The sequence below is a fragment of the Aphidius gifuensis genome, linkage group LG2 (assembly GCF_014905175.1).
Source record: "Aphidius gifuensis isolate YNYX2018 linkage group LG2, ASM1490517v1, whole genome shotgun sequence".
Taxonomy (NCBI): Eukaryota; Metazoa; Arthropoda; class Insecta; order Hymenoptera; family Braconidae; genus Aphidius; species Aphidius gifuensis.
In genome coordinates, this window is record NC_057789.1 from 25,233,290 (window position 1) to 25,257,386 (window position 24,097).

A 24,097-nucleotide genomic window follows, 5' to 3' on the forward strand; every position below is an offset into this window, starting at 1 on the left:
GCTTCGTATACATAAAACTAAAAGAATCTCTCTCAGCAAATTTGAACACGACGATAATAAAAAAAAAAAAAAATTTCTTTTCACCCTATATATCTCTTTTTTATTTTCATCATTAAAAAAATAAAACAAAAAATAATAACAATATCGTTTGGATTTTCACGAGTAAATAAATTTTTCCTCATTCAAATTGATGAAAAAAAAAAATCAAAGGGAAATAAAATAATAATAAAAAATATATGTAAAATATAAAAAAAAAAAGAGTAGTAGCAGAGGCGGAGATTGTAAGAAAAGCATCGAGAACGGACGCATTTTATTTATTATGTAGGTAGGTAGGTTGCCCGGTTCGAGGCACTTGCTGATCTTGGATAAATAAATTCACATTGATATCAAACTGACTTATTTAATGATACTAAAAAAAAAAAAAATTATGTAAAATAAATTGATGGTATTCTATGAGACAAAATTATATTTTAAATTTAAAAATACTTGAGATAAATATATATACACAAAAGTTTTGATGGTACACAGGTTTTTATGAGGTGTGGCAGCCAATGGGGTTGACACATAGGTGTGGCCCTTTGTGGCAATGTGGCCTCGTCTTGTCTCGCCTTGTAAATAACCAACATAAAAATATAATATTAATTTTTTAAGGTCAACAATAATAATTGAAATTAAAATAATTATATAGATAAATTTATGAATTTTTTAAAAAATATATATTTTACTATTTTTAAAAAATTTTTTCAAATTACGTAAAGCTTAAATAACAAGATGAACTTTTCGATAAATTTTTATAATATATTTTTCATGTATAATATAAAATAGTAAATAGATTTAAAATACTAAATTTAGTGATAATAAAATATAGATATTAAATTTTATTTGTATATATTATTGAACTTTGTTAATAATATTTTTTATGTATAACACAAAAATTTAAAATAAATATTTTATAGTCACGAACATGTAATATTTCAATTTTAAAAAAATATAAATATATTATACGAATAGTGTAATCGGATATGAGAAATCATGGTGACTTTAGTTTGTATTATTATTATGCAAAAGTGTGTGTACATTTGTCTCGTACACCCACTGATATCGACATCAGGAAAGAAAAATTTAAAATGTAAAATATTTATATGAAGAAAGAAAGTAACAATGACAATATATAAATTATAAAAAAAAAAAATATATTCATACACAATGTTATTTCGATAACAATAATAACAATAATAGTATATAATAAGAACAAAAGAAATTCTTTAGTAAATTTTATAATTATCATTAGACTTGAAATGAAAAAAAAAAAAAAATATGAAAATTATAATTATTTAATTTTTGTTATGATTTTTTAGAAAGCTCTGAATAATTTGTGTAAAAATTTATAAATTTTCAATTAAATAATTGAAAAATTTATTTTAAATTATTTATTAAATGATAATATATAGATTAATAATTATACTAATTAATTATTAATAATTTATAAATAAAAAAAAAAATATAAAATCATAAATTTATCATGATGAAAAAAATAATTTTTAACATAAAAATTTAAAGATTAATATTATTTTTAATTGAAAAAATACATGGGCTTTATGTTGATTGATAAAAATTAATTATTTATATATTTTTTAAACAATTAAAATATATTTATAAGTTATTAGTTTAAATTTTTTAATTTTACTCAAAATTTTCATTCAGAGTTTATTTATTTTGAAGCTTTTAATTGTTTAGAAATTTTTTTTTTTTATATAAAGAACGTGTAGTTGAAGGTACTGTTAGTGTTGATAATATGAATATGACAGTTGAGCATAACCAGATGGGTCTGACATTTTGACGAGATGCTTGAAAGTGGACGAGTTGTTGTTTCCACACGTGCTCACCTCGAGTTAATAAGTGGACCGAGACTAACTCCTGTCATACGATATTGTACATGTTTTTTTTAAAAAAAAAAAAAATATAAATTTATTGTACACTACATACACAAGTGTATTAATATATTATTAAATTTTTAATAAATTTTTTTTAATATTTAAAAACACGTACACGTGTTTTAGTAATTTCAAGGTGTTAATCATTCTCGCTGCCAATTTTAAACAACTTGCTATTAATGCCTTCATGTCAATCATAAATCATTTAATTTTTTTAATTTTTTTTTGTTAAATATTATATTAGTTTTATAATTATAGTGACTTTGAAAAAATTTTAATTTATATTAATAATTTTTTTGTTCATCAAAAGCAAGGCTATATAAATTTTTTTTTTACATTTTTGAATTTTTTTTTTGTTTTTGCTTTTGTCTGTAGATATAATATATATACACGGAGAGAATTTTTATTTTTAACATAGCAAATTTACAATTTGATGCGTATTATTGTTTCATGATATTTATAAAATATTTATTTTTTTTGTACCATAGTATTATTAACGCAAAATTTATTCATTTATTGATATTATAAAATTTATTGTCAATATCTATAATTTATTTATTTGTTTTTATTTCATTTTATTTTATTTTATTTTATTTCATTTATTATAAACCATTTATTAATTTAGTTATTTATTTAAGCTAACATTTGTTTGTTTTATTAATCATGACTATGCTAAAATATTGAATTGCTTTGCTATATTGTAATTTTAAATGTTGCTTTGATCAGTGACACCTATAATTTCTAAGAGAATTAAATTTTACTATATTGTAAATTTTAGATCATTTTAATTTTATATTGTAATTTTAACCATTTTGTATATATTGACATATAATTTCTGAATTAAATTTTACTATATTGTAAATTTTCAGAGGATCAAATTTTGTACGTAAAATTTATGAATATAAATATATTTTGCTATTGCAATGTAATTTTATAATTATAACTTATAAATCGGTAAAAATTAATTGTAATTTTTATGAACATAGATTATATAAATTATGGTACATTTTAATTTTTAATTGTTTTTGTTAACATTAGTAAATATTTTAATAGTTAGATCAATGATATATAAAATATTTTCTTGTATATATTAATTTTTCATTTTTTCATTTATAAACTCGAGGACGATTGAGTGGTTGAGCTTGAAAAATTGTGTGGTATTGAAGGATCACAAGGACATTGAAAATTAAAAAAAAGAAAATTTTTTTTTTCAACTTTTAAAAATGTAATTTTAAAATTATTGGAAAATAATAATTAAAAATTAAAATATAGCATATAAATTAATAATAAATTGTATATTAATAAATATATAAGCTTTTGTTATTAATTTTTTAAAAAAATGGAGCAAAAATAAAATAAAAATATTAGATTATTCAAGATTTTAGTTGAGTAAAATATTGTTAAATTTTGAGGAAGTAAAATTTAAATTTTCCATCTCACTTTGACATATTATTTATGTCTCTTTCTAATTTTCACTTGAGTATGTCTCAAGTGTTCATTTCTCATCCTTATATATTTTCCATTTTAAACTTCATCATCACATCCCTCGGAATTTACGTCAACCTCGATAAATTTATTTTCAACCGATTATATTTCACATCACGTGTTCATTTTTTATTCTCTCATCTAATTTAAATATTACTTTTAAAATTATAAGATTTTCATAGTAGTACTGAGATGCATTACTTGTCTTTGTCTACATAAATTTATTATTATTCTATCTTGATAACAAAAAAAAAAATATATTAAAAAGATAAAAACAGTCAATTTGTTGAAAAAAAAATATGAAAAATGTAATTTAAAATTTTTTTAAAACTTGTTTATGTATACAAAATGAACAAAGAGTAATTTTATATTAATAATATATTTTTTTGAAATATATAGCTAAGGTTTTTGTTGAAGGTTTCTATGGAGGTGAATTAGAGATACACTCTCTCGATTGACCGGCTTTCTAGTTTCGTTGAATTCTAACCCAAACATCCAACTAAACATGGTGTAACTTTTTAAAATTCACATTTTCACTTTTAAAATATAAATCTAAATTTATGCTTATCATTTAAATGTATGAAATAATTATAAACTTTTGTTAATTAATTATTAAAACAGCAACGAAATTATTAAGATAAAATTACTTTGAAAAAAATCGATTACGTAATATATTCAAAATAGTTAAAAAAATAAAAAAAACAAATATTTATTAATGAAATTTACAGGGTACTTTAATTTTAATGTAATTTAATTATCAAAAAAATAATTTCATGAATTTTTTAATTTTAAAAGTAATTTAAAAATTATCAAAGTTGAACAGAAAAAAAAAACAAAAAAATCGAAATTACATTTTTCTACTTTTACAATTTTTTTATATTTAAAAATTTAATTATAAAAAAAATATAAAGCATATTTTTCCAAGCAGATTATATTAAATTCTCAGTTGACAAATTTATATACCTTTTTTTGCAATATATTTTCAATATCGTATTTCACGTTAAATTTCATGTCGAATGTGAATTTTATTTCTCACGACATTTACACGGTTGCATGGTTACAAAAAGGGATTCATTGAATGCCGAATAAAAATCAAAGAATAATAAAAAAATAAAAATAAAAATAAAGCTCAAATATAATATTAAAAATATGATTGTCAAAATTGATTTGTCGATAAAATAAAAATCATACAAAAAAAAAAGTAAAATAAATTGTGCTTTAAATTTTATTGTTTTATAGTAAAATTTTCAAATAATAAAATTGAATATTATTTATTTATAAAACAAAAAAATAATATATATTTTCCAATTGAATAATACTGAATAATATATTTTTGATAAAATTTATGTGGACATATTTAGCGATAGGGAATAATAGTACATAGATAGACAGGTCGAAGGACAATGTGAGAGGTACGTTCATCAAACTGTGAAAATTTAATCGCTCGAGTGCATCTCGTATATATTATGCGGAATTGAGAATGACGTTTGGTTGACTAGACAACTCAATAGACTTTATAGACCATACACACACACATACACCCACATGAACATTGTGATTTTAACCTGACAAGACCATTCACCAACAACATATGAACGCACAAAATCTTTTCAATTTATTTTTTAAACCCTATAGTAATTTTTATTTATAAATTTAAAAAAAAATTAATATATAAAAATACTGTTAAATTATTAATTAAATAAAATTCAATAAATATATTTTAAAAATGTCGAGAAAAATTTATCTTCAACAACCTTTAAAGAGAATTAAAATTAAAAACAAAAAAAAGTATTTTTAAAATTGACATTTAAAAACTTCAAAGGATAGTTTGTTAAAGTCTAAGAATTTTTATTTTTATTTAAGACCTGTTGAGTCATCATCGATGTAGAAAAAAGTAGGGGTTAGATTAAAGAGGAAAATGTTTTTGAGGAGGTGTTGAGGAAGATGGTAAGTAAGAAAAAAAAAAAATGAAAAAAAAAGTACATAAAAACGATATAATGTGGCTGCATAATATAGGTACATCTGCAATGTATATAGTGATGCGATATGATTAAGTATGTTGTGATGAGGTAGAGGGTACTGAGGTAAAAATGTAGAGAGGGAATAATAAAACAAGCCAGTTGAGAGTGGGCAGGTAGGCGCGTGCCACTTTGGCCACGAGAAACGCGGTCACAGCCTCGGCACGTCTGACTCGTCGGCGAGAACGAGCACCCGAGCATTTGGAACATTTTTAAAAAATCATTTTTTTTTTTTTTCATTTCTTTTTTCACTTTTTTTCGAAATTTAATTTAACACTTTTATCGAACACACCGGACAATTGTATCGTCAAATTTAAAAAAAAAAAAATCGAAAAACTTTAAATTGAAAATAAAAAAATTTATTATTATTTTTGTGCTTGATAAAAATAATAATTAAATAAATTAATAATTAAATAATTAAACAGTAATAATTTAAAGAATTTTAATGATTTTTTTTTTTTTGAATAAATGTTAAATAACGAGCTTTTAAGACACTTAAATCTGAAGACAAAATTCACAAGAATATATTTCAAGAAAATAAAGTTATTTACTGTGAGAAAATTAGTTAAAAGTATTCACATCCTTCCAAAGAGAAAAGTAAATTAAATAAAAAAATATCTTTCATTATTTTTTCGTGCTTGAAATAACGTTGTTAAAAAATAATTTAAAAAAATCAAATTGAAATTCTAAAAATCTTTAAACAAAATAAATTCTATATATCTCTATTTAATTTTTTCTTTATTTATTTTTATAAAAAAAAAATGTCAATTTATGATTAACAAGGTGTTAAAAATAAATGACATAATGATAAAATAATAATATTAATTATAAAAAAGAATCAAAATGAATATAATTAATGTAAAAATTAATTGAAAGTTTCAATACACAATAAAAAAATAAAAGATATATATCAAAAATGTACAAAAAATAGCCAGAGGGTTTTTCTTGTTTATCAAGAGATTTATTGTAAATTAAAATTGATAAAAAAATAAATAAAAAAAAGATGTAGCTTGTTATTGTTAATGTTGATATTGCGGAGTGAAGGGATACAGATAGTAAATAGGTAAATAGCTTAGTTGCGGTGACCCGTCACCTGCGTTCTCGTTATAACGAGAGCAACATGCAGTTGTAACTATATACCTATATACAACTTGTTATATATATATAAAAAAAAAAAATTGGAGAAAGAAATAAGTGCCACATGAATTAATATTAAACACATCATTTCAATTTATGTAATACATATTTTATTTTTATATATATAATTTATTACGACAATAAATAATTATATATATTTTTATTAATTGAAAAAAATTAATATTTATATTTTTAATAACCATAAATATGATGAAAAAAATTTTTTCAAAAATTAATAATTCATTGATGAAAGTGTAAAAAATATTGGGTCTATTTTAATATTATTTTTTACACCTTTAAAACATATTTAAAATTATTCATAAATTTAATTTTTAATTGAGCTTGTTAATTTTAAATTTATATCAAATTTTTTTCATTTAAAAAAAAAAAAAACAATTGTTTTATTTATTGGACAATGTGTATATTTTTATGTATTTATTTTTTTGATTTTTTAATAGTTCTAGTAATGTCAATCATGTTAGTGTCATGGCACCCGAATAAATGTACTGAGATAATTCGATTAATGCTTGTTCACAAAGAATTATTCACCCAGAATGACTAGGTCGCTCGATACAATTACCAGTTGGATTATCTCAGTAACGAACAGCACGAGTTTGTTAAAATAATAAGGCCAGGTACCGTGGGATATGTCATTTTAAAAAATAAAAAAAATTTCAAAGACGTCTTTATAGAAAAAAAATAAATATAAATTGAAAAAAATATTTTTGACTTTGTAAAATATACAAAAGCACAGTAAAAAGCTTTTTTTTTTAAATTGCTTTTGAAGTTGACGTGCAGGTCAGGGCTAAATTCCAAAACAAAAAAAAAAAAAAAAATTAAAATACATGCAAATATACAGTTGAATCGATTGAATAAAATAATACATATAAAGTTACACATAGCCTTGCAACAAACACACAGCTTTAGTGGTGAATTGGAGGACTCTTGAACAAAAAGAATAAAAAATAATAAAAATAATGTATATACGCGAAACAACACGGCCATCGTGAGTTAATTGCTGACCGCCATTTACTCCCACAGTATTGCGATGACCAAGCCAGCAAATCAGCCCATCCAGAAACACAATTATTTTGACCTCAACAACAGACCATCAACAACGACTATGACAAAGACACATATATCGATTATAAGAGGATAATACTTGTACATTTGTTTATGATTGTTTTATACTTAATTACACCTTAATTTTCATCATTTATCATGTCATATGATATACACCAATGAATAATCATTTTTTTATTTTTCCCATGATTTATTAATGATGCACAGTAATAATTCTTCAAATTAATTTTTTTTAATTAACTGATAATTTTATATGTCATAAAAACATTGAAGAGAAATTTATATATAATGATATTTTTTTAAATTAATAATAGTTGTATAATTTTAAGTAAATGTTAATTTTACATTAGCAGATATAATAAACAAGCTAAAATATAATTCTTTTTTTTTTTTTGAATTATGCGCTAGTGGAATATGAATTTTGATGAAAATTAAGATGGTCTATTAACAAGTTGCAGATGTTTTATAATGGAAAACCGATTGATATTAAAATTTATAAAATAGCCCTGTTTTCTTATGTGACTATAAAACTAGTGAAGGTTTGTAATGAGGAAGTGTTCACCAGCACCATCAGCACTACCAGTAACATCAAGAGAAAAACTGTTATAGTGGAGTAGGTTACATAGATAAGTGCTTGAATCTCAGTACGATGGCCTGTCAAGCGAACACGTGGGCTCGATTTATTCTGACATGAACATTATATAAAAATATAAATAAAACGTATTTTTTTAAAATAACACAATAACAGCCCACGTTAAAATTTTCTTAGACTACACATGAGGATATACATGTATATCGGGTGTGTCTACAATTATCTATGATAAATATACTTTAAATTAAATGTAAAATAAATAAATAAATATTAAAAGATATACCACAATCTGTACATATAATTTTTAAATAAATGAAAATAAAAAATGAGCACGAATTTTGATATCAAGCCACCACCAACGTCTGTTGATATTAACACTTATTTATATCTTCGACCTCAAAAATACACATATATATATTAGTAGTTTTTTTTTTTCACAACACACGCATATGCGCCCCCGTTAACCCGATATACAAATAATAATTTTATAATAAACTTTACGTGAAATGAAATATCCGTTCTAGTAGCAAATTTAGAAAAAAAAAAAAGGAAACTAAATTCAATGAAAATTTAAAAGAAGAAATAAAATATTTAAATAAATTAAAAATATTATTGATAAATTATTAATTAAATTTTAAATTTAAACAATTTATTAATTTTTTAAAATTTAAAATTATATTATTATTTATTAATAAATTTTTATTACAAAAAAAAAAACAATGAGTAAATTAAATATTACAAAATTTTATTATTTATTGCATAATGCAAAATAATAATAAAAAAATATTAAATTTGTTTAAATATATATATATTTAATTAGTCAAAAAATATAACATAAATAGCAAATGACATTTTGGAGAAAAGGTCAAGAAGCTTGTCTTGTTGGTTGAGGTCAAACATAATACATTATTAGTAACACACAGTAAGATGCCTTGGGCATTTTAAAATTAAAAAAAAAATATGAGAAAAGGATCTTTCATCGTGAAGTAAATGTGGACATCCTTGAAGGCACTAATATAGAAAGCTAAACCTAATAAAAATGTAACTGATTTCTAGGATTTATTTTCTAAAATAAAAAAAAAATAATTTTTTAAATCAAAGCAATTAAGATTGAATTTTTATTTCAAAAAAATAAAACAAAATTGTTATAGTAATATTTAAAAAGGATGCCAAATAAATAACAATGAATGTTAATTAATTAACTTTCACTTGAACTCATTTTAACTCATTCGTACATAATTTAAAACAAATTAATTTTTTTATTTTAGCCAACTTTATCATGTAGCTTTTTGTTTAATTTTAAATAAATTTATTTCTCTCATATCAAAATAGAAAAAAAAAAGTTAATAATAAGATAAAACTATATGAAAAATATAAATAAATTATTAAATATATTCTTCAAAGAAGATTTAAAAAAATTTGGATGAGTTCACTTTCATTCTAGACAAACCGATGGAGTTTCGCGAGTTTCGTATTGAGCGAGGTGAATGCTCTTGCGCAATGCTGCATGTGAAATTTAATAACACACACAGAGAGAGAGACAATAAATGAGAGAGGGTCTACAGAAGAAAAGAGGAAAAAAATAAATAAATATAAAAAAGAAGGAAAAGTAATAGGAAAAAATAAAAAAAAATGCGTAAAAAATCCAGGGGCCCCTTGAGTTTCAGAATTTTCCTTCACCCTATATATATATCAAAGCAGTCAAAGCATAACCAACACTGCCAGACATGTCTGTTTGCCTTGGTTGGTTTGAATGATTAATAAAATGGAAGTCGAAAGAGGCAGGGAGCATTTGCTATAACCACCCTACACAATAAGACTGAGGGAAATGTAACCCTGCATTTGTATGATATACACTCAACGAAAAAAAATATATAAAATCATAATAACGACATTGTAAATGGTATACATGAACAATTTTCAACTGGTAATTTAAAAAAAAAAAAAAAAGATTACTTAGAATTGTATTAACTTTTGGTTTTTAATAATTTTAAAAGGATAATAAATTTAAAGCTGTTGCATTTTTATTAAAAATTGGCAAAAATTCAAATATTCATAAAAAAATTGATAAATATATATTTTTTTAAATACTTTAAAATGTATATTTAATGAAAAAAAATAAATTAGATTAATTAAAATTAATTATACTTGAAAAAAATAATATTATCTTAAAAGTTTTTTATAAAATAAAAAATTATTTTCTTTTTTTTTAAAAAAATTCATAAAATAATTATTTTATATTAATAATAATTAATTAATTTTTATGTTATTATTATTTTTTATTAATTTAATATTTATACAATATTTATTAAATTTATTTATTTAAATATGAAATAAATTAAATTTTTTTTTGTTAAAAAAAAAACAATCATTTTAATCTGATCCTTGAATTGAGTGCAATTAGAGGTGATATCGATGTCGAGTATATACTTTGCGTTTGTATATACATTATATACACACAGGGTTGTTTTAATATAAAAAAAAAAAAATATGTATGTATGTGTGCAGGGCGGTGCCAAGGGTGCTGAGGTCGAGATCGTTGGGAGGGAGTTCGAGGACGTTGCGACCTCGACTCTTAGTGTGCATCGTCCTCGAGCCTCGACCTTCTCTATATCTATCTTGACATCATGTACATTATTTCATACAAATTTCATATTTTTATATTCACCTCCCCCTCCCACCCTTATATAAACTACCCTTAACCTTATCATCCCTTCCAAAAAAAAAAAAAAAAGAAAAACTCAAATGATTATTTTAAAAAAAAATAGATAAATATGTCAATTAAAATTTAAATATAAATAAAAATAAAAAATAAAATGAATTATTAATTGAATTAACCAAAAATTTAATGAAAAAAAAAAAAAATTAATTATTATTTTTACTAAAAAATAAATAAAATAAATAAAAACTTTTTTTTTTTAAATTAATTTCTGTTAAATTTAAATTTAAAAAAAAAAAAATATTTATTATTTATTGTTATTGTTTATTTAAAAAATAAGTAAATAAAAAAAAAAAAAAAAATTTTTAATATTACAAAATTAATATTTGTTTTATAATATAACATTGCATGATAAAAAAAAAAATAAATAAGAAGAGAGAATAAAAAGAAATAATAAAAAAAAAAAAATAATGGAAAAACTATATTTGAATTGAAGTCAAATTGATGATCAAGTTGCAGCCCTGACATGTGCAAACACCAGAAAATTGTGTTGCAGCCTCGGCATCATCAACACCATCATAGTTACCATTTAACTCATTCAATCACATAAACATACATATTATAAAATATACGTTACACATGTATGTCAATGCAACTTGTCAGTTGTACAATAAACATATATATACATTAAATAAAATTATGTATATATTTATATACACTAAATACATACATAAAAAAAAATTAATATACATGAAATTATGTGTTACAGGTTGATATTTTAGAGTCACTCACGTGAGGGACATTTTCATTTAATTTTATTTTCATTGTATTAGTGTTGCATTGTAAATATTTGATAATTGTTAATTATTTATGTGTATGTATGTAATTATGATATATAAAAGCTATTTTAAATTTGGATTTACGGGTCAGTTCGATTTACAAAAGCCATATTAATCATTTTTCCTGTCTCAATTTCTGGCTTATTATTAAATTCAATATATATTGCACAATTACAAATTGCTTATTATAATTTTTTTTTTTTTTTATTTTATACATTGGCTAATTTATAAATACACGGTATTATTTATTTAAAAAAAAAAAAAATTTTATTTATTGTTTATTTATCATTCTGTGTCAGTAGGTTAAAATTTAGAATTTTTTTTATTCTTTTTTTAGGCATATAATTAATGAAGTTTAAATGAAAAAAGAAAAAAAAAAATGTGACTAATTCTATTGATAAACTGATTCATTGATTAAAAAAATTTTTTATATATTTTTTTTATTTTTCAATGTGGGATAACGGATTATCTCATTGATATGAAATTTTTTTTTTATTATTGTTTGAATTGATTGGAAATTTGTTGGATTAATAGTCCAATAAAATTTTTAATAATTCGATTTATGAATAAATGTAAATATTATTTATCAAAAAAAAAAAAGGCCGTTATATATTTAGATTTCATAATGAGCCAATCGTATCATGTATCTATTTTTTTTTTTTTTAAAGAGGTGAAAGGTGGGCGGTGTGTATTCAAAAAAAAAATGAACATATCTTGAGGCATTTTATGACTAATGAATTAAAAAAAAATATACATAATCAAATAAAACGAAATACAAAAATTAAAAATAGAATAAATAAATAAATATATATTTTGTATATATAAAAAAGAAAAAGTTATTTCGGTATGCCCTGGTTACATCAAGTGTAATTAAGAACATGTAATTGAGTGTTTAAAATCAGCTCAATAAAAAAAAAAAAAGAGTTTATGATTTCTTTTACTTGAGAAATTGAATAAAACATATTTTTTAAAAATTAAATACAATTATTTTTAAATATCAAAAAAAAAAATTTTATATTTTCTTTTAATGGTCAACGCATTATCATCATCATCACCATCATCAACAAAGCCAAGTTGTAAAAATTGCATAGGCCACTTTCACTATCGCAGCTACATTTCATAACTGTTATTATCGAGGACAACATAGATACATGTGTTAAATATCGAAGAAAATAAAAATTATAAACGAGAGTCATTTTGCCCTCGACATACAGAGAAATCATCACAGACAAAGTGGATAAACTGGGTGATGATGATGACGATAATAGCTATGATAAAAAAAATTTGTTGATTCAAGTTATCAAGTATAATTATCACCATCAACATCATCATCATCAACAACACTACCAGCACTATCAACACTATTCATGTTATCAAAAATTCCAGTAGCATCATCAACAACTTCTATTGTTCCGAATTATTTCCCTCGTCTTTCAATAAAAAAAAAAAAAAATAGAACCAGGGATAAATGTATAAAGGGGAAAAAACACATCACAAATTTGGAAGCCATTTTATTTTCTTCACCCTTAGCAAAGCCTGGAGGATCCAGTTGGTATTAGGGAGATTTTTCTTCAATGTAAACACTAAGGAAAATCGAATTTCTTGTGTACTCAATTTAAGCTCAACATTTATCATCGATAATGACACTTTTTCTTCATTCTTTTTTGTTATAAAAAAATGGGGAAAAAAAAAGGTAATTCCTTGCCATGAGAATGGTATTTTTTATTTAAATTAAAATGTCAGATAAATTTGTGAATATACATCTATATTTAGAGAATTAAATTTTAAATCAATTTAAAAATAAATTTAATGTAAATTTAAAATGAAAGCTGATGAATTGTTAGATGGTTTTTCAAGTATTGATAATAGTTAAATCAATTGCAAGTTGATTAATAATTATTATCATTTTTTGATATATTGTTTGGACATTTTTAAATATCAATTTGTTGATGTTAAAATATATATGCAATGTAATCTGATATATAGTCATTGTATGCTTGTATTTTAAGTTTAAACATACACAATTTGATTTACATAATACATGAATATATACAAAGTGCTTTGTGCTTACAGTCTGATGGTTACCAAGCACGTATTCACTGCAAAATCCAGCAAAATTTTAAACCATGATTTTACTTGAGGGCTTTAATTTTCCAAACAAATTTCTGTCTTTAATATAGACAAACGTGTGTTTGTTATACTTTGCAAGCAAACAAACTTTAATACATATATTAAAATTATTATAAGAATTTTATTTAAAAAATAATGATTTTTTTTGTTTTTAAAATTTAACAAATTAACTATTTTTAAAATTTTTACAACCACCAAAATACTCAATATAAATAATAGCTATTTTTTAAATTAAATAAACATTCTTTTTATTATTTTTTTCTAATTCTAAAAATAAAAAAAATCATAAAAATTGTGTCAGGTGATTTAGTTTTTTTTTACGGACCAGGTCAAGCAAAGTCAATCGACTATTAACCGAAAAAATATAAAAATAAAAAATTTAATTTAAAAAAAAAAAAAAAACAACTCTATTATGTTTGTAAAAATCTATTTTCCATTAATTTACTAATTAAATTAAAAATCAAAAGGTATGAAATTAAATGAAAAAAAAAAAAAACGAAAAAAAATTTCAAATAAATGGAAATAAAACGATAATAAATTGAGTAAAAATAAAATAAAAAAATAAATAAATTCAATATCTTTAGTTTGAGAGCATGACCTTCTGGTGATGATCGGTTTAAAAGAGCAGAGGTTGAACCAACGTATCTGGAGCGAAGCCTGAGCACGGATAAAGATCTGTGTCAAATCATCACGATGGATTGTCGGTTAAGCATTTTTTTTTAAATAAAAATTTTTTTATAATTTCTACTTTTACAATGTTAAAAACAAAAAATATATATAGATTTTTTTTTTTCAACTGATGGAGTGAATATATACCTGGTTAAGCTCGCAGCCATCAGTCAAGGACATCAGTCGAACATAAAAATACGATTACTTTTTTGCCAGCCTTCATTTCAACACATTATTTAATTTTTTTTATTTTAAATAATCAGCATATACATGCTTTCACCCTGACAATTATTTATGTTAAAAAAAAAAAAAACAAATAATTTTTTTTAAAAATTAATTTTGAAATTTTAAATATAACAACACTTTCTCTGTATGGCAAATATTTACCTTTCTTTGTTCTCAACACGATCCATTGTATTAAAAAATTAATAATACTTTTTTTTTTTTTTTTTAATTTTATTTTTTAAAATTTTACTTGTACAGCTTATAGTTTCACCTCGAAAGCGCGCGCACATTCAAAACGGTAATGCAGGTCGACCTCCATTTGGGCAAAAGCGGAAATCGGCCCGGGCATATAAATATACATACACAATGTATATATATATATATATGCAAATATATTCAATGTGTTTGGCTGATGGGTACCGTAATCTCGTTACAGGGCCGTGGAGAAGTGAAGACGCGTACAATCATATACATCGAACGGATGATGGAAAAATAAAAAGACAATTAATCGTCAACATCTAATTTTTTATTTTCAATGGATCTTTTATATATTGTCTTTTACTTGTATTATCATCATCATTATTAATGTATATTTTTTTTTTTTTAAAAGAGAATCTTTCACCGATGAAAAAAAACAAAAAGACGTAAAGAGGCGTATCACTTTACAGTCTATTTGTCATTACGGTCTTCAACAATGTTTTAAATTTAATGATTTTTTAACAAATCAATGAAGATGATATTCTCATTGTTTAAATGATATTTTTCAATTTTTTTTATCTTCTGCATAGATCGTTAATTTAAATTGAAAATAAAAAATATTGATTTATAGTTTGTTGGAAATATATTTTTTTAAATAATTGTTATTAATATTTAATTTTCAATTTGTAAATTGGATAATAACAAATTTGAATTTATTGATGATTTAGTTAATTTATTTGATTATTGTTTTTTTTTTTTTTTTTTGTATTTTTATTGACTGACGTGCTATACATAACGTAGTCCGGAGGAGTTGATATGGGCTAATCGAAAATATGCAACACGCGCAGCAGTCTGTATTTTTGATGCAAATAATTGAAATTAAATTTTGTAATTTGCAGAAAAATTATATTTAGGTGTTGTCTAAATATTGGAGTCATAATATTATGGAATTTGTACTTGGAATTATATTTTTAAACAAATACCATCATAGCGAAAAATACCGCGACTATCGTCTAAAAGTCTGGACATAGTGTAAAATTTAAAAAAAAAATAAAAATAATTGAAATTAAATTTTATAATTTTTAGGATAATTATATTAAGTCATTGTTTAAATTATAGAAAAATAATTTCATGAAAATTATACTTGGAAATATTTTTTAAACAATGATGACTTTTGACAAAATAGAAGAGAAAAATGAAGAAAAAAAAAAATGAAAATATAAGCTGTAATCGTATATAGTAGCTAGTCAATTTGAAAGAAAACATTATTGTATATGCTTCAATGATTTGTCTATATTATTTATTTAAAAATATATCTATATATTTTTTGTGTTATACATATTATATGACCACAATGATGCAGCTTGTTGGTGTCACGCGACCAATCGATTCAAACTTCGTGACACATTCGCGTCAAACGTGACTCAAGATTTTTTATTATTTCAATTTATCATTATTTATTTATTTTTAGATATATACATCTATTTTGCATATTAACAACATCTTCAATATAAATATTTAAAACAACAAAAACTCGACTGCAAAAATTTCAATTAAAAAGAAATAAAATAAATAATAATTTTTCTTTTTATAAAAAAAAGATATTTACAATAATTATGATAATAAAATGAATAAATTTATATTGACATACATATTTTAAAATTGATTAACTAGTTTATCAATATCAAACGAGAATAATTTTTTATTTAAAAAAAAAATGAGAAAAGAAATAATATTTTTAAAAAAAAAATAAAATTTAAATTTCAAACAAAATTACCGGAAATGAGCTTTTTACTGAATATTTAATGTAAAACTTTCATTGATTTTAGTTGAAGATATATTTATCTTGAAAATTCAAGTAAAATCAAATATTTATATCAAATAAATTTCATTTTTTCATCGAGATTTGAATAGATAATAAAAATAATTATAGAAAAAAGTAAAGAAAAAATAGAAAATTTAATTCTTATTTTAATTTATTTAAAAAAATTTTTTTAAAAAATAATAATCACATGTCGTGTAAGAATAGTTTAATGAATGAGAGCTACCACTCACTCGAATCCTTGTATTACTTTCGAGTCTTAATGTGCGCCCGCGCTACAAAATACAGCAACGACAACGACAACGACGACTCTACCAGGGCAAAAGCGTTCTTGTAACACATTTCAAAGGACCCAGATTTTAACAATGTGTAAATAAACTTGTACTTAATATATTTATAAATTAATTAAATTTTTTAACCACCCCAGTAAGTCTCCAACTAATGCTCCATCTATTTTTTTTTATATCCCTCAAATTTCATTTTTTTAAATTAAATATTCAATTAATAATTTATAAATAATAAAATTTATATATAATTTTACCAATAAATATATTTAGAAGATGCTTTTATTTATTTTTCATAGAAAAAAAAATTAAAGCTAATAAAAGTTCCCTTATAGTTGGATGGATTTCACTTTTGTCAAGACCGATTTCACAATATAGTAAATTTGCCATGAGGCAAGAGCCAATTTCTTTCACCAATAACAACAAATCACAATAAACATTGATTATTAAAATTAATAAAAATAATAATTATTTATTTATTTGAATCAATAGTAAAATATTAATATTAATTATTTTGTTTGGGTCAATTTTTATTCATGTCAAAAAAAAATTCAAGATTGAGGAGAAAAAAAAAAAAGGGAACGTGAAAATAATTTTTAGCTTTCACCCAGTGCTTGTTATATTGCACCAATGTATATACAGTTGATACCTTCTTTTTTCAAGTTGTGTCTATTCTTGCCTCATTATCTCAGTCAGCACTTGGTGCATTATCTCAAATACCCCAGAACAGAGAGAAAACGACGACTTTTTTTTTTTTTTACTTTTTTTACCATTTGCTTTCCCCAGTTTGATACTACACTATCTCTATCTAATTATCTAACTTTTTTTAAAAACTATTTTTCAAGTCTTATTTATTGAAGTAAATACTGAAATCAGGATTTAAGGATACACGTCTATTTTAACAAACTCAAATTGATATTTAAAATACAACACAAGAACTTTCACTCGTCAAAAAATTACTATTTTTTTTCTGGATCAATTTACCATTCGAAATTTAATTAAAAAAATTAAATTAAAAAAAAATTATTGTTTATAATAAAGCAGTTTAATATAATGAATTTAGATTTAAAATTAATTTTCATTTCTTTTTAGAAATTAGAAATTTTTTTTGAAGAAACAGCGCCATCAGTGAAATCGAAATAGTAACAAATTTTCTGTTTTATCTTTTGAGGTTTATAAAAAATTAACTAAATAAATATAAATTTAAAATATTTGTTATTAAAAATTATATATTTATAAAAATACATAATCATGTAAAAATTGAGTATTAATTATTCAAATATGGCTCACATGAATAATTTAAAAACAAACAATTGAATAAAATTGAAAATAAAATTAATTATTGATTCATTAAAAATAATGAAAATATAAATGAAATTAATCTTTTTTTTTTTTGCGTATTATGCAAGAAATGATTATCTATTACGTATACAATACCAGAATAATAGAGACGACCTCGTGATAGTTATAGACGGAAGAATAATATTGAAAATTGTGTTTTTTTTTTATTAACTCACATGAGTACAATTACGCCATTAAATAACTGAGATAAAAAATTAATCTGGCTGAATTTTTGCAACGAGGAAAAGAATATTTATCCGGTAAAATTAACGACATTATAACAGTAATATATAAATAATTTATAACTTTTAAAATGCCAGACAGGTCGAATGTCGAGGATATAAACAAAGAAACTTAAAGACAAAAAAAAAAAAAACATTATTAAATAGAAAAAAATAAAAAAACATAGCAAAATTGTCAGTCATTTTGTTATGTAAAATCAGTAAAGGTCATCAATGACACGTGTCAATGGGAAAAAATAAAATCAAAACTATTAAAAAAATAAAATTAAAATGACCGATAAAAAACAATCTCTTATCTGTCAATGACAATTGCTTTTTAAACTTAATTATTTTTTATCAATTTACTTTTGAATTAAACTTGTAATTTTTAATGATTAAAAATTATATATATTACAATAAATCATGTAGTATTTTTGTTTCATATCAGTGAAATTTTAATGGCTAATAAAATATCAAAAAATAATTATTGATATAAAATTATTATTATCAATAAATAATTATGGATTATTAAAAATAAATAAATGGATTTTATAACAATGACAAATGTGAGATACGTTTTAAAATATTTGATTGTATCTCAAGTTGAAAATTAAAAAAATATAAAATTAAATGAAGAAGGACGTTTATGCATAATGCATAATAGTGTCGTTGAATTTGCGACAGTATATTTAACTTCCGTGTGTTTATTTAAATAAATAAAATAAAAATAAAATAAAAAATTATTATTTAATATTAAATTATAAATTTGTAAATATTAATTACAAATAATAATTAGCGCAATTTTTATATTCCCAAGGTCAATTTCATGATTTTTTTTTACATTGTTTATTAAATATTTTGTTATTAAACAACAATAAACACTTGCCTTGTTAAACAATCTAAAAACAATAATAATTTTTAAAAGAATGCGTCCAATATCAAATTTCTTGTTTTCTTATTAACAATGAAAAATTAATTTATCATAAATTAACTCACCGAAACATAGACGTCACTTTTTTTCCTTTTCCAGCTAAAAACAAACAAAAAACAAATAATTAATATCAACATAAACAAGATAATAAATGTTTATATAAATTTTTGATTTTAATTAAAGAAAAATAGTTGTTTTTATTTGCAATATTAATATCCGGTTCAACTGGATAAACTAAACCCAGAAAAAAAAAGCAAAATAAAAAAAAATGTATATTAAAACCAATACAAGAATAATGTTGATTATTCTATTTCCGGAATGGCCTTGTTTAGAAGTCGACAAAATAATGGCATTGTGTATCGAGTATTTTAAGATAACATACACGTGCATTAATAATTATTTTTTTTTTATTTTAAATATTTCAAATGGAAAATAAATCAACAAAACTAGCTCACCCGCTGAGAATCTGAAAAATAAAATTAAGAATCATCTGTGTCATTGAAAATTATTATCATTAATATTTTTTTTTTTTACTCCACTTTGTATGATATATAAATTTTTTTCTTTGTAACGAGTTTAATGAACTCAAATATTATTATAATAATTAAACAAAAGAATACCACGAACTTAGTGAAATAATTATTTAAAAAAATTTTATATCAATGTGACACTAATACAAGCAAGTTGATATAAAAAATTTATTAACAATAAAAGCAATTGATAAAGTAATCAAACAAAGAAGCCAATTGTTCATTTTAATTGAGCTCAAAAATATATAAACTAATATTTATTGTTTATTTAAATAATCTAAGGGGACAAGGACATGTCAAGTTGAACATTTAAAATAATAATAATAATAATTTAAAATAAATAAAAATGTATTTTGAAAAAAATTTTAGGTTAGGTTGTAATAATAAAAAAATTGTCAAATAATAATTCGAATAAACGTAAGTAATGTCAACAAGATAATTAAATTCGACATTATAAATGCTGATAAGTCAAGGTTATTTAACGAGTAGCCAATAAACATTGCAAAATAATACTTAAAAAAAAATACAACATGATTAAAATTAATATATGAAAATAAAAAAAAAATAAGATTTAAAAAAAAAATATGTTAAGATTGACAACCTTGAGAGTGTGATTGAGGATGAATTGCGGCGTTAATTTTTTACTTTTTTTTTTTTTTGTTGCTTACCAAATTATTGATGTGAAATATTTGATTATTTATGATTTTTTATTAACTACACTTTAACACGATATCATTGCCACTTTATACTAATTATCCATGACATTTCACTTATTTATAATATTATTGTTCTGGTTTTTATTTATTGTTATTTGCAATATACAAGCATATACAAGAGAGGACCCGGTTGTCACCGACAAGCGTTACCAGTTGGCCACACATACCACCGAAAAAAAAAAAACAACAAAAAAAAAAAAGAAATGACGCCATATTGGTTAGAGCGCTGTCTGGTGGATTAGTTTCAGCAGAGCGGGTGATTTGAAAAATTTATTTGTTTAATTATGAATTATTGATTAATTAATTAATTATATTTTTATAAAAAATTTATCAAATGGACTGAATTTTATATTGTTTATTAATATTTTAAGCAAAAAATTTAAAAAAAATGTTAAAATTTTTTTTTTTTTTATAAAAAGTTATTAATCATTTTGATAAAGGCAGGAATAAATTAATAATTGAAATTAAAATTAATTTATTATTATATAAATTAATTGATTGAATTAAATTTTATTGTTTGATCAAAATTAAACTATTTATTATTACAAAAAAATATAACATTTATCACTTGTTGATATTGATAATTCTAGCCTTCTTGTAGAAACTTTTAAGCTTGAGTCTACACTGGTCTACACTCTATACATTGCTTTGTTGTGCTCAGTTGTGCTCAGCAGTGCTCAGCAGTGCTCAGTTGTGCTTTATTGTTTCATTGTCTTTTTGAGAGTCTTCAAGTCAACATGTTGAGCCTATTGCGTCAGCCATTACTCAAATCTACTGCCAGAATCACACGTTCTAGCACACGTTGTAAGTTTATTAATATATATTTTTCAGGTTAATTTTAAAATTGTTTAAAATAGTATTTAATAATTGATTAATTGTTTTATAGTTGGTGTTAAAAATGTTGCACAACCGATCCCACGAGTACTCCAAAGATCATATGGAAAATGTTCAAGATGTACTGGATGCTGTGGCAATTTGGATGCCGTGAATCAACTAGCAAAAAGCATCAACTGTGGATTCGCTGTAATCGGTTTCGGGGGGATCGGACTTGCCTTCATCTATGTCTACCACTTTATCAAAAATGTAAGTTGTACTTATATTCATCAACCTTTTTTTTTTTTTTAATAACTGACAATATATTATCATGTTACTCTTTTTTTTTTTTTAGGTCATGGCAAGTCCAGAAAATAAAATTCCGGTCCAACAAAGAGTTCATGATTGTCTTGGTAAAGTTTTTGATGGTTAAATAAAAAAACCTACTGAATTTTAAATTTACTAAAAAATATTATATTTTATTAAATGTAAATTAAAAAAAGAAAAAAAAACAAATAACAATAAAACATGGATATAATTTTTCACAATTGAATAAAAAAAATGAACGCATTTAATTATTTCTATGTAAAAAAAAGAAAAGACGTAAAAACCTTATAGGTTTTTTTTTTTTTATAAATATTTAAATAATCCAAACAATTAGATAATAAAATGAAACATGTTTTTTTTTTTAAATTTATTTGTTTAATTATGAATTATTAATTATTTATTAATTATATTTTTGTAAAAAATTTATCAAGTTATTGTTGAGATAATTAAAGATAAAATTTATCAAATGGACTAAATTTTTAAATTGTTTATTAATATTTTAGGCAACAAATTAAAAAAAATTGGTGAAATTTTTTTTTTTTTTTTATATAAAAAGTTATTAATTATTTTGATAAAGGCAACAATCAATTAATAATTAAAATTTAAATTAATTTATTATCTAAATTAATTGATTAAATTCAACTTTATTGTTTAATCAAAATTAAACTATTTATTATTTAAAAAAAATATAACATTTATCACTTGTTGATATTGACAATTCTAGCCTTCTTGCAGAATTTTTTAAGGCATGTCCAACGCCGGTTTTAGAGTGTTGTGGAGGGGAGAATGTCCTATCTATTTTATATTACAAGAAATGCACTGCCAACCCCAAAAAAATAATTTTTTTTTTTTTAAATCAATCATAACACGTTATTTTTACCATATTTGACCTTATTTCACAATAAAAAAATGTTTATTATCTTATTTTATTTAAATTTATTTATCCAAAATATCATTTACTATAAATTAAAAATTATGTTGAAATTTAATGTTGGCCAACTTGAATATAGAGTGAGACTGGCAGAAGAGATCACGGCAATTACGTGTCTGTGTGACCACACATGCAAACTTCTTCTGTCAGTTTTACTCTATGTTCAAACTATGCCGACAATAATATGTCAAAATTCCTAATTTTCGCGTCTATTTTTATTTATTAAAAAAAACCCACCGACAAAAATTTTTCATATACGGCTAAAAAATTTTCGTCTTTTTTTTTTATTTATAATATATCAGTTTTTCGAAATAGTTCCTGTATTTTTTCATAAGTTTCTAACCAGGTTTGTGAAGTGTACTCGGCTGGCCATAAGAGCCTATGTATAACCTAATTCAAAAAATGTCAAATTTTATTAATTAATTTAAGAAAAACCACCGACAAAAAAATTATAAAAAAATTAGAGATTGTGTATTATTACATAAATAATCTACTGTCGAAATTTCAAAAACTTCTCTGTATTTTCGTTCCGCGTTGGACATGCCTTAAGCTTGAGTTTACACTCTACATTGCTCTACATTGTCTGCTTTCGCCTTTCAGTCTTTTGTTGTTCTCAGCAGTGCTCAGCAGTGCTCAGTTGTGCTTTATTGCTTCATTGTCTTTTCGAGAGTCTTCAAGTCAACATGTTGGGCCTATTGCGTCAGCCATTACTCAAATCTACTGCCAACATTTCACGATGTGAGTTTATTAATATATTTTTCAGGTTAATTTTAGAATTGTTTAAAATAATATTTAATAATTGTTTAATTGTTTTATAGTTGGTGTTAAAAATGTTGCACAACCGATCCCACGAGTACTCCAAAGATCATATGGAAAATGTTCAACATGTGGATGCAGTGGCAATTTGGATGGCGTGAATCAACTAGCAAAAACCATCGACTGTGCATTCGTTGGATTCAGTTTGGGGGCGATCATATTTTCCGCCGGCCTCGCCTACGACTATATCAAAGATGTAAGTTGTATATTCATGATGAATAATTCATCAACCTTTTTTTTTTTTTTTTTTAATAACCGACAATATATTATCAAGTTACTCTTTTTTTTTTTTTAGCTCATAAAGGGTCCAGAAAATAAAAAATCCGTCCAAGAAGGCTAGTCCTCTGAGGATTCTTCTTTCCGACCATGATTGATATCAGTTATAACTGTTTTTTT

At 22.6% G+C, this 24,097-nt stretch overlaps 1 protein-coding gene and 1 long non-coding RNA gene across 2 annotated transcripts; one reads left to right on the plus strand and one right to left on the minus strand.

Annotated features, from left to right (window-relative positions):
• Positions 1-502: 502 nt before the first annotated feature.
• LOC122849797 lies at positions 503-20,983 on the minus strand. Its single transcript, XR_006373598.1, has 3 exons — positions 20,767-20,983; positions 19,634-19,667; positions 503-608 (listed from the first exon to the last, which is right to left on the minus strand). It is a non-coding gene; the product is annotated as an uncharacterized LOC122849797 (long non-coding RNA).
• A 435-nt stretch (positions 20,984-21,418) lies between these two features.
• LOC122849798 lies at positions 21,419-24,068 on the plus strand. Its single transcript, XM_044148619.1, has 6 exons — positions 21,419-21,618; positions 21,701-21,897; positions 21,983-22,040; positions 23,486-23,623; positions 23,704-23,897; positions 23,997-24,068. The coding sequence occupies exons 1-6, from the start codon at positions 21,552-21,554 to the stop codon at positions 24,039-24,041; spliced, it is 699 nt and encodes a 232-aa protein (XP_044004554.1). The 5' UTR covers positions 21,419-21,551; the 3' UTR covers positions 24,042-24,068.
• Positions 24,069-24,097: the final 29 nt, after the last annotated feature.